At 33.4% G+C, this 13,401-nt stretch overlaps 1 protein-coding gene across 1 annotated transcript; it reads left to right on the top strand.

Moving 5' to 3' along the window:
* Window positions 1–3,279: 3,279 nt before the first annotated feature.
* Window positions 3,280–11,381, top strand: LOC117325930. The gene is made up of 3 exons (XM_033882448.1): window positions 3,280–3,460; window positions 9,423–9,541; window positions 10,355–11,381. Exons 2-3 carry the CDS (start codon window positions 9,431–9,433, stop codon window positions 10,709–10,711), a joined length of 468 nt encoding a protein of 155 aa, XP_033738339.1. The 5' UTR covers window positions 3,280–3,460; window positions 9,423–9,430; the 3' UTR covers window positions 10,712–11,381.
* Window positions 11,382–13,401: the final 2,020 nt, after the last annotated feature.

Below are 13,401 nucleotides of genomic sequence, written 5' to 3'. Positions count from 1 at the left end.
GGTACACATGTATCTGAGTTTGGTTGGAATATATTATATCATCTGCACTAATATGTCAATGCTTTAACTACAAGGCAGCTACATTGTAGATTGCATACTGTAAATACCTACATGTATAACGTTCGAGTTCAATAAAATATTACCAAACACGTAATGATGCTTAAGCAAAATTCTTTGTACCATATCGATGGGGACTTTTACTATAAATATGAAAACTTAAGCTGCTCCATTTTTAGCCAAGTCGTTCTTCCTCTGCTAGAAATTCATGTTTAAGTGATATATCCTCTTTTCTATTAAGGATTTTACATAGCCGATCGTGTATGGACTACACGTCTTTAAAGTACCGAAAGTGACACACTATATATAGATGGGAAGCACGATAGAATTCCCTCATGGTGCCATTAATTATATATATATTCTACATGTTAAAGGTAAAAGAGAGACTCAAACGTTTGGAATATGGTAATAGGGTAAAGGGGTAATGTTTGTTAGTATATGAAACATACAGCCTATTCTTGTTTTTACTTGAGAATACTTACTTTTTGTCAATAAGTTAGCAACAACTTTAAGGTCATTTTAACATGTTCGTTTTTTTCATGATTATTTCATACATTTGTATTAATATGACACGAAAAAATAAAGTGAAATTGCTAGACTGTTCATGTTTTATATCGCCACCTCTGGGATGACTTAAGAGTGTAACTTGTTTCATTTGTAGTGAGCATGAAGTTGTTTGGGTTTTTTTTTTTTTGTTTAACGTCCTATTTACAGCCAGGGTCAATTAAGGACGTGCCAGGTTTTGGAGGTGGAGGAAAGCCGGAGTACCCGGAGAAAAACCACCGGCCTACAGTCAGTACCTGGCAACTGCCCCACGTAGGTTTCGAACTCGCAACCCAGAGGTGGAGGGCTAGTGTTAAAGTGTCGGGACACCTTAACCACTCGGCCACCGCGGCCCCCTTGAGCATGAAGTCGGGGTCATTTGTGACAAAGTAATAAAATGAATCAACTCCATTTGAAGATATCCATAATCATTTTCTTCGGCAACATGAAACTTAAGCCTATTAACAATTATCAATCCGTAGAATATTCGTTTGCACTAAAGGCTGGTTTTCCTATGTTTGATTATCAAATAAATAACAACTTTGTTACAATGTACCGTATACATAATAACTGTCTACAACCAATTGACAGCGAACTGATCAATAATGGCACATGTTGCTGGTGTATTGTTTACCGATTCGGAAAAATGTTTCTTTAATAATTAATAACTGTTTGTCTGGTATTTTATACTATATAAGCATCACAATGGTTTCAACAAGGCCAGGGTATAGTTGTCATAAATGTAAATCAAATATTGAGAAACCGCAGACTCGTCCGATTCAAATAAACAACATTGGCATTTTGAAAGAAAATTAACGATTTATTGACTTGATATATTTATATACACGAGCGTTAATCGATATGGTCATTTTATGTTCATTTAAAAATTTTATTTACTGAATATTAGATAATATTTCATCAGTTTGTTAATAAGTTATTAAATCAAGTCAGTCATGCAGAACGGGGAAACAATATACTTTGTACCTACTGTTTCACACTTCATGTCGCACTCCCATTAGGAAATTCAATTAAAAGTAGAATGATCTTTATTACTCACAAATCAAGTACATAAGATGATAAATTATCAAGTAAATTATATAATATTGCATATGCAGTGCGAGAAACGGATGCATTTCATTCCTTATTGTTACAATTTGTAAAAACCAACATTCAAGATCATTAAAAAAAATATTGCTGAAACATTTCGTAAAACAAACTCGGTGATCAGTTTATTCAAATGTGGATATCGAAATAAAGCAGAAGAAGGCAAAATGATATTTTAGTTCAATCTAATTTTGGTTTTGTGATCTACTTAATCATTTAGATAAAAGGGATTGCATAGTGTTTTGTAAATTCCATTCGTAATGAGAGAATATGTACACTGTGTAATGGAGACGAAGTAGGAGATGAATATCATTATTTGTTTAAATTCAAAAAAAAAAAAGAATATATGCTTCTCAGATAGGGAAAAATTTGTACCAAAATATTACCAAATGTTAACGAAATAAAAGGGGTGTTTCCAATATCTATTCTACGATAAATGAAAAAGGGTATCGTCTATCTATGTCTTCTGTTATACCTAATACCTGTAATTTATGGAAATGTCTGTCGCTAGAAAAAAGAAATGGGAACACTTCAAAACAGTTTAAAGTTCAATCACACACCTATCATAGTATAGAAATATAACACACGAAAGCCTTATGTACGGTGATAATCCTTAGATATAAAATCAAACAAGGCTATTTGTTAACATGTTCACAAATTCATTGTTGACAGCGAAATATACATGTCTAATATTCATAATGTAATCTGCCTGCCCGTTATCTTTTACAATTTATTCTCATTTCATGTACAAATATCCTTCTTTCTTTCTCTCTCTCTCTCTCTCTCTCTCTCTTTCCTTTTCCTTTTCTGCTCTGTTTAAGACACTATACTATAACTACATTGTACTATATGCTTTTTATCGTTAGGCCATTGATAAATTTTACATATGTATAATTATATCACGGTGAGGACATTGATAGGTTGTGATACCTAGCGTCCAATTCGTTTGTGTATTGTTTGCAATAAAATTTATTTAAATTCAAATTATGAATAATAAAATGATCATGGACAAAAAAAACAATGATGCTAACTCCGAATACTGCTCGCAAAATATGATTTATGGAAAATTACAAGAACATATTTATTAGTTGGAAACTGATCACGCTTTTGTGGGACTTCTTAAATGTTCCGATGAATGCTTCGTCCAAAACCTGCGTCCTCGCGCGGAGATGTAAATACTTCGTCCGAAAGCTATGTAACAAGAGGTAAAACAACAATTGTTTAGCATGACAAAGAGAGTAGATGGACAAATTGGCGGATTCAACAGACTGTAATGTAATTATGGCATTCTAATGTAAACACATAATAAATACAAGCATTTATTTTTTCTCAATTGTCACTAATTTTACAAGAAATACATTTTTTTATTGTATGCCTACTCTTTTTATTTGAATTGGACTTAAAATTATTGCAAACAATGAAAGGAAAAGCGAAGGATTATTCATAAATGTATAGATATACAGTGTATATATTTAAAATCTTCACATTAAATCTAACATATTTAACCTATTTCACGTTAACTTGATGTCATTGTGATTGTTCATCTTATATGTAAGGAATATGAAATAGGTGAAAACACTTGTGGTGTATGTTGGAAATTAGCACGCCAGCACAACTTTCACCCAGTTACCTGGGAGTTATCTCCCCTTCGTTATTTGTTTACATATGGCTACCTGAGCGATCAGCGTTTCCCAGGTGTTACTGTCATACCACTCGATAGCAGATCTTACCTTTCTCCAGGCAGTAAGCCCAATACGTAAGTAATGTTTAACTTTACAATATATATACGACTCTCACTAGAATGTTTGGGATGTGTGCTACGGTGTTAATGAGTATAGAACCAGGTGTGCGATTTTGGGTAGATCGGACAGGTGTGCTAGCTAGCGATAACATAACGACCTCCCTGCTCGGCGAGGCTTTAAAACAAGTTTATCTGACAAGTATTGTAGTATCGTGAATAGCGGTGGTGGTAGTTTGTATTGTGTACCTGATATATGTATGGATAGACAATAGTGACGTTTATCGGGCACATTAACTATATAAAATACACACAGTAATAAATGACATGTAATGCATATGGGATGTTTACGTGAAATGATAAAGTAAATTATTGAATTTGTTCATTAAGACTGATAGTCAGTTATTTTAGGAGAAATAGCAATGGATACTCTTTTTTATAATGAATAAGTCTATTATTCCGGGAGCATGTTAATCATAGTCCCGAAATTAATGTGTAGCTCAACGGGCCGGGTACGTCACAGACATGAATATGTGCAAGTAACAATGTATATATATATACACATGTATGTACACACCAGATCACATTGAATTATTAAATTTACATATCTAGACTTGCACTGAATTGTATATATCCCGATTTGTATACTCGTATTATATAAGAATGCTTTCTTTGACAAGTTTCCCTTTATACAATGTATGTGTACGCCCTCGGTAGTGTGTGTACTAAGCCTACAGATTTTCGCATTGAATATCAATGATAGCGTTTAGTCAAAAGATAATTTTAAATCTAGAATGATGAAATTGATTGGCAATGGAAACCTGAGGTAATAAATATATATTGCATTAAGAAATATTAATCAGTCCTGTATCTATTCTGTTTTCATTTATATATTTAATGCTCTGATATGTAAATCTAACATCTGCGAAAACAGGCACGTATACATATTAAGAAAACAAGGGACAAAAAATACAGTAATGAAATAAATGGTATAGAGATGTGTATAAAGAGAAGTATCAAACAAATACAGGAATTCATAATACAAGCACGTATACTATAATAAAGACATGTAATAATACAGGGACGTATGTCTACTATAATATAGACATGTGATAATACAGGGACGTATACTATAATATAGACATGTAATAATACAGGGACGTATACTATAATGTAGACAAGTAATAATACAGGGACGTATACTATAATATAGACATGTAATAATACAGGGACGTATACTATAATATAGACTTGTAATAATACTGGGACGTAAACTATAATATAGACATGTAATAATACAGGGACGTATACTATAATATAGACATGTAATAATACAGGGACGTATACTATAATATAGACTTGTAATAATACTGGGACGTATACTATAATATAGAAATGTAATAATACAGGGACGTATACTATAATATAGACATGTAATAATACAGGGACGTATACTATAATATAGACATGTAATAATACAAGGATGTTTACTATAATATAGACATGTAATAATACAGGGCCGTATACTATAATATAGACTTGTAATAATACAGGGACGTATACTATAACATAGACATGTAATAACACAGGGCCGTATACTATAATATAGACATGTAATAATACAGGGACGTATACTATAATATAGACATGTAATAATACAGGTACGTATACTATAATATAGACATGTAATAATACAGGGACGTATACTATAATATAGACATGTAATAATACAGGGACGTATACTATAATATAGACATGTAATAATACAGGGACGTATACTATAATATAGACATGTAATAATACAGGGACGTATACTATAATATAGACATGTAATAATACAGGGCCGTATACTATAATGTAGACAAGTAATAATACAGGGACGTATAATATAATATAGACATGTAATAACACAGGGCCGTATACTATAATATAGACATGTAATAATACAGGGACGTATACTATAATGTAGACAAGTTATAATACAGGGACGTATACTATAATATAGAAATGTAATACTACAGGGACGTATACTATAATATAGACATGTAATAATACAGGGATGTATACTATAATATAGACATGTAATAATACAGGGATGTATACTAGTGGTGCTCCGATCATCGATTATAATCGATTGACGAATCGAATGCACCTTCGATTTCGACCATCGATTTCCGTTTTTCAAGAATCGATCATCGAATGCGCCCGAATCAAGGGAAGTCACTCTAATGTTATAACCTTAGAATAAAGATGGCGGACGGCTGCCTCGTCGTCGACGACTCCGTTGCAATTGCCACTACAACGGATACTGATACAGAGCTTATAATTCGACCACCCGGGGTTGGAAAGGCAAAGTCAAAAGTATGGAATATATATGCATTCCGCAAAATAAAAAAAAGAATGGGGTCCTTCTAGAAAAAACCTTGACATGACGGTCGCTGTTTGCCGCCTTTGTAAGAAATGTTACAAAAATACAAGTTGCTACATTTCGGTATTTGATAGTATTAGATAGTGAAAGACTTATTAAATGACTCCATCTGTTTATTATTTTCGATAATAAGTAGCGCTGGAGGAATCATTTGGTTTCTTAATGATAAGTTTTAGCATATTTTATATATATTAGCTGAGTAATGAGGTATGTTTCTGCTAGGTATAAGGGAAACAGTCCAGCCACATTGCTCAATCCCTGCATACTTATATAATCTCGCAATAGGCAATACACAATCTTCATTCTACAAAGAAGCACATTTTTATTTATATTTTGTAATTGCATACTGTAATATTAATAGATAAATTTATGGTTTACCACAATATTTGAAATTAACATTTATTCACTGAACTGTTAAGTTATGTTTCCAATTTATATTTTTGTTAAATCAAAGAAAGTGGATTTGTTAATTAGTTGTTACTTAATCTGTTGAATAAAACTTTGCTAGTTATAATATTTTTTCTCATAAATAGGTTTCTGAAACTTTCTTCGTCAGTTTTGGAAGTCCCAACTATTTGGCCATTGGTAGACAAATTAAAAGCGCTAATAATTGCATTTTCATGCATGATTAATAATAAAAAAAAAAAAACACTGGTAGTCTGGTACAATTACAATGTAAATATCCAATGCAAATAATGGCAATATCCATCAATGAATATTCAATGGGATATAAGCTCTATGGCATCGCATCATTGCTCTTTTGTAATTCTTGATTTTATATGTGTACCTGCTCATATTGTATTCTACTACTTTTGCATCTAGAATTCAACGAACAAAAGTTACAAAGACCATGTAGAAAATGAAAATGTCACTTTATTAACAAAAGTATATAATCATGGACAATTTCATGTTTTATAAACAAATCTGTGAAATCCAGATACTTTTACTGGACTTCATTCTTCTTGGATCATTAATATCTATTTTTTAAGTCATAGCTGTTGACCAAAAGTACAGTTGTAACTTTCTTAATCATTCAATCATACATTCATGTGCACCATCAACTAAGAAATAGGAATAATTACACTTACAAAAGATAATTATTGATACACATTACATAACAAAATGATGATTAATAACTGAAACAAAACACTTGTGATTTAACCGATTATTAATCGGTTGACTACATCGGTTGTCCTATCTGATGCGATCCGATAATCGAAACAGATTTTCAACCGATGTCCCATCACTAATGTATACTATAATATAGACATGTAATAATACAGGGACGTATACTATAATATAGACATGTACTAACACAGGGACGTATACTATTATATAGACATGTAATAATACAGGGACGTATACTATAATATAGACATGTAATAATACAGGGACGTATACTATAATATAGACATGTAATAATGCAGGGCCGTATACTATAATATAGACATGTAATAATGCAGGGACGTATACTATAATATAGACATGTAATAATACAGGGCCGTATACTATAATATAGACATGTAATAACACAGGGCCGTATAATATAATATAGACATGTAATAATGCAGGGCCGTATACTATAATATAGACATGTAATAATGCAGGGACGTATACTATAATATAGACATGTAATAATACAGGGACGTATACTATAATATAGACATGTAATAATACAGGGACGTATACTATAATATAGACATGTAATAATACAGGGCCGTATACTATAATATAGACATGTAATAATACAGGGACGTATTCTATAATATACACATGTAATAATACAGGGACGTATACTATAATATAGACATGTAATAATGCTGGGACGTATTCTACAACATAGACATAATACAGTGATAATACAGGGACGTATACTATAATATAGACATGTAATAACACAGGGCCGTATACTATAATATAGACATGTAATAATACAGGGCCGTATACTATAATATAGACATGTTATAATACAGGGCTGTATATATATAGACATGTAATAATACAGGGACGTATACTATAATATAGACATGTAATAATACAGGGATGTATACTATAATATAGACATGTGATAATAAAGGGACGTATACTATAATATAGACATGTAATAATAAAGGGACGTATACTATAATATAGACATGTAATAATACAGGGCCGTATACTATAATATAGACATGTAATAATACAGGGCCGTATACTATAATATAGACATGTAATAATGCAGGGACGTATACTATAATATAGACATGTAATAATACAGGGACGTATACTATAATATAGACATGTAATAATACAGGGATGTATACTATAACATAGACATGTAATAATACAGGGACGTATGCTATAATATAGACATGTAATACTACAGGGACGTATACTATAATATAGAAATGTAATAATACAGGGATGTATACTATAACATAGACATGTAATAATGCAGGGACGTATAATATAGACATGTAATAATACAGGGACGTATATTATAATATAGACATGTAATAATACAGGGCCGTATACTATAATATAGACATGTAATAATGCAGGGACGTATACTATAATATAGACATGTAATAATACAGGGACGTATACTATGATATAGACATGTAATAATACAGGGCTGTATAGTATAATATAGACGTGTAATAATACAGGGACGTATACTATGATATAGACATGTAATAATACAGGTACGTATACTATAATATAGACTTGTAATAATACTGGGACGTATACTATAATATAGACATGTAATAATACAGGGACGTATACCAATACAGGGACGTGTAATAAAATAAGGACACATAATTTAACCACTAGGCTAGTCTATAATACATTTACGTATGGAAATACAGGGGGGTACAGTATAATAAACTATATTTTATTTGATAAAACAGGGGCATGAAATGAAAACAATTTAATACAAAGACGTAGTTTGTACTATTTAGTATATATATATGAACGTCACTTGGAAACTGTACAGCTATATGACAGATCGAGGTAAAGCGATTGTAAATTTACATTTTCTCACGACTTCAATCACTTAAGTGTGTGTAAATACTTCCCGTTTAACATTGACAAACACGATTGTTTATTGTTGTTTATTTATATCGAATAATCTATAACTATTATGTACAGTTCGAAGTAGAAAGTTTCTCCGATAAAATTCCGTGGAAAACAAGCTAGAGCGCCGACAAACGTTGGCGTTACGTACGTAGTATACGTACAAAACGTACACGACGGATGGCGAGGAAACCATGCAATCCTGGTTATCCGACAATGCCATACAGTTTCGGGAATCATCGATCATTACCATGAAAAACACATTGAAGTTGTATAATACATTGTAGCAAGCCAACAAAACATTGAGGAGCAATATGTCAATTCTTTAAATCATAACATTGATATAGAATTTATAGAAAATGATATAGAATCTTTGCTAATTCATTAATATTTATTAGATGGCAGTAAATACATATGTACAATCGAAACATTTAATATAATTATAAGCGACATATCTTTACATAATCTGTGATCCCCTCCCATACTGTGTTCCAGCCTCCATCATGTCGTACGGAGTGGGTTATCAGCTGACCAGAGCTCCCCGCTGCTCTCACAACGCCGGGCCACCACTGGACAGCATGGCTCCAGTCAGAACTATGAACAGGATAGCACAGGTACAGAAAACCGACATTCAATTCTAACTCCAACTCGTTAAACGAGGGCAATTCAAGAACAAATCATCACGTACCGTGATAATAAAGCCGAATTATCTTGATAACTGAGGCTAGTTATCACGATAGTTTGTCCATTTTTCATAATAATAACTGCAGTCAAATAATTATGATAATTAATTTGCTTTTTTAATGTACGTTATGAACTACTTCCGTTCGAAACTCTGACGTTATTATTCTGTCTACAGACATTGACATTGCATACATAACTGAAATTTATTGATTACAAAGTTATTCAGTTTAGAATTCCGGATATTTTGTCTAGATAATTTCTGAAATTACAACTTACTGAAGTAACAATTTGCCCTGACCATTATGGTAACAGTCTTCAAAAGTTTCTCAGGAGTTATCCTTTTATCAAAATTTATTTGACTTCTTAAGTCTTGTTAGTACAATGTTGTGTATATTTCAACCCCAACGGTATTGAAGTGTCAGGTAGGATACTAGAGTACCGTGGCACGGGAAGATCCGTTGATGTCATGACTATGATCGCTGCGGTTTACTGAAGGGCCATCTGCCGGAAATCAAAAATAGCTACACGTAATGTGTACACGAGGGGCGATAACTCTAGATATATGAACTTTGTTATTCCGTGAACATTAATTGCACCGATGTCCCAACATGTATCATAGTTTTAGATTTCCTAAGTTAATTAAGTGCATGCATAATCGCAAGAACATAATTGTGGTAGGGTAATTGTTGGCCTTGTTAACAACGTTGAATAAACCACATAGACTTATTTATTTGTGTATACAGGTTGCTCTAGAGCGGATCATATTGATGATGAACAACACAAAACTCATCAAGGAGCGACGTATCAGCAACATTGATCAGGTCCAAACATATCTTCGTGGTAACCATGACGACAACGGCTTGTCAGGGGACAGGGGCGACTTCTATCGGCGGAAATTAGCGGAGCAAATTCACATCAATTTTAACGTGAGCGGCGTCACCCATTCAAACATAGAGGCTGTTGTGGATACCGCCATTCAGTTAGAAAGGCGTACCAGAGCTCTTCTTTCAGGAAGTGCATTCAATACTCAGACAGCGCCCTCTATATCTGTCGACGATCCTATTCTAGACATTTTGTCAAAAATCGCAGATGTCTTTTAAGTAAGACTCAACATCAAGTATTTAATGGTGGAAATCCATTTGAAATATGACACCTTCCTTGTGGTTATATATCTCTTTTCAAAATCGCCAAACTTCGCAATACACGCCTCTTGTTTTCCGATTACATGCTTGATACCATATACTTATTCAGTAAACAAGGGCAGATAATTCGGTATCAGTGGCAATCAATTAAGAGAGCAATGGTTTTGAAAACAATAAATATTATAATATTTCATGTACATAATATGAAGCTGGAAATGAATGAAGATCTGGTTTTAATGTAGCTCTGAATACTACTGTCATTTTTTACACTGATTAGATATCTTTTGCTGTTAGAGATTGCAGCATATTTCTATATTTGTTGTCTTCCTTTGTAATTCTGTCAAACATTTACAGAGAATAAATATAAAGACCATGCCAAAAAGACAAAGATTATAAATATTCAACACCACTTTATTATTAGATCAAAGAATATTTTGACATGTGTACATTTTTTTAAACAAACAGGCAATATATATGTCACTTTTCTTATGTTTTACGTGATTTTATATATGTATATGTATATATCAATATTTACAGTATAGCTTTCCTGTCTTTTTCATTGTTGTCAATCTATGAGTGTGAATTAAATATTTTGGGGTTAAATAAAATATCTATGTTACTGTAGTTATTTCAATCTTTCGTTTTGTTCATGAGATCATGCTAGACTAAGAAGAGACACACGACCTCGTCAAAGACAGACACGTGACTATTTACTGACCTACATCTCGAGTGAACTGGAGCGGCTACTTCCGGTAGAATGCTTGTCATGGTGTCTCGTGTTTCACCCTACCCATTGAGTTTTGACCTCCACTTAGGATGCTCCCGGGGTTACAGCACTGCTATTCATATACATCCGACTTTCTCACAATTCTAGTTTTATTTTATAGAGGACTAAATCACGTCGGTTTCTACAGATATTGCAGGCCTATAGAAGTTCTAATACATTAACATTTGTTTTACTGGGTACCTTGGGGTTGCTGTATGAGAGATCTTTTAGAGCCAAATATAAACCTTAAAATAAGGTCCTGTTCAGTAAAAAAAAATATTGTTTTCTCTCATATTTTGGCTTGTTTTATAAGGGGCGTATGTATGTCCTTGGTTTAACATCGGCCTTTTATGGGGGGGGGGGGGGGGGGGTAGGTGATATAAAAGACATTGATAGGAGAAGGACTTATTGATGGGGGGGGGGGGGGGGGGGGGGGGGGGGGGGACTTGTTGATGGGGAAATGATAATGCAAATGCTACCTTCTACACGCTGTTTCGTCAGCGAAACCGAAACCGCTATATAATGTACTAGTACCCTTTACGTTAAGTTAAAATTACTATTTTACACTGAAAGAAAACTCGTCGTAAAGACAGACATTCAGTTCTGGAAATTCATCGAGATAACACAAACTAGTTGTGTACATGTACTGTGGCAGTATACGTGTGGTAACATTATTTGCGATCCTTTGATAACATCAATTTCATAAAACAAAAGATAAGTCCGTGAATACCAACCACAATTACCTTGTCTTATTTCTTTCTAATCGTTGACATGTATGAACCAATAAAGATCTTTGTGACGTTGACGTTGACTTCATATCATTCGTAGTAAACTTTAAATTAGACGTCTTCACTTACGGTTCACAAATTATTATCCGTGGTAATTTCATTTTTAGTCTTTCTCAACTCCCTCGGAATCATACAGCCGTAACTCATTTACAGCAGACCGATCTGTTCAAGGATACATCAACTTTTTTCAACTTTACTGATGAAATCCACTTTACAGAGAAACAAATGTTCAAACTTTATTTGTAATGTTCTAATTGCCTTAATTTGTAGGCTTTTGGATACGACAGTTGACCAAGGGTCAGTGTTTCACGAGCCCACGACCCTTTCCTTACTCTTTTGTAACTAACTCGACAAATACTTTTGCCACCTATTTTATGTTTCCTTCCTTGACTCCAAGACACTTTATACCTTTAAAGTATCTTTGTTTGTTTGTTTTTTGTTTAACGTCCTATTAACAGTCAGGGTCATTTAAGGACATGCCAGGTTTTGGAGGTGGAGGAAAGCCGGAGAACCCGGAGAAAAACCACCGGCATACGGTCAGTACCTGGCAACTGCCCCACGTAGGTTTCGAACTCGCAACCCAGAGGTGGAGGGCTAGTGTTAAAGTGTCGGGACACCTTAACCACTCGGCCACCGCGGCCCCCTTTATAGTATCACTGAGGAGTCCTTGAAGTACTGCAGAATAGTTAAAGTTTAATTTATCTTTCAGTTTTAACTCACAGCATATAGTGAAGGGTTATAATTGATAGCTATCTGTTGTACAATTCTTCTGTCATTTGTAGACTTTTTACCATCAAAATGGCCTTTCCATCTAAAGCATCAAAATGGTAGAACACTGGACATATGCAAATTCAGTTAAATGAACCGTTATAAAATAAATCAATTATGAACTGTTTATTTTATAATCAAAATAATTCTATTATTATCATATATGTATACAAATTGTATTTGTGAAACTTTGTATATTTCTTTTCTTGTTATCTTTTCCTAACATGGCTGTGCCATGCACTTCAGCTATACAGTACACGTGAACGCCAGGGGTCAGCATCTGTACCAAAACAAACCAGGGTTAGAAAGTAGGACGTGTTGTCTTA

This window comes from Pecten maximus, chromosome 4 (assembly GCF_902652985.1).
Source record: "Pecten maximus chromosome 4, xPecMax1.1, whole genome shotgun sequence".
Taxonomy (NCBI): Eukaryota; Metazoa; Mollusca; class Bivalvia; order Pectinida; family Pectinidae; genus Pecten; species Pecten maximus.
This window is presented reverse-complemented; position numbering and strand designations above follow the sequence as displayed.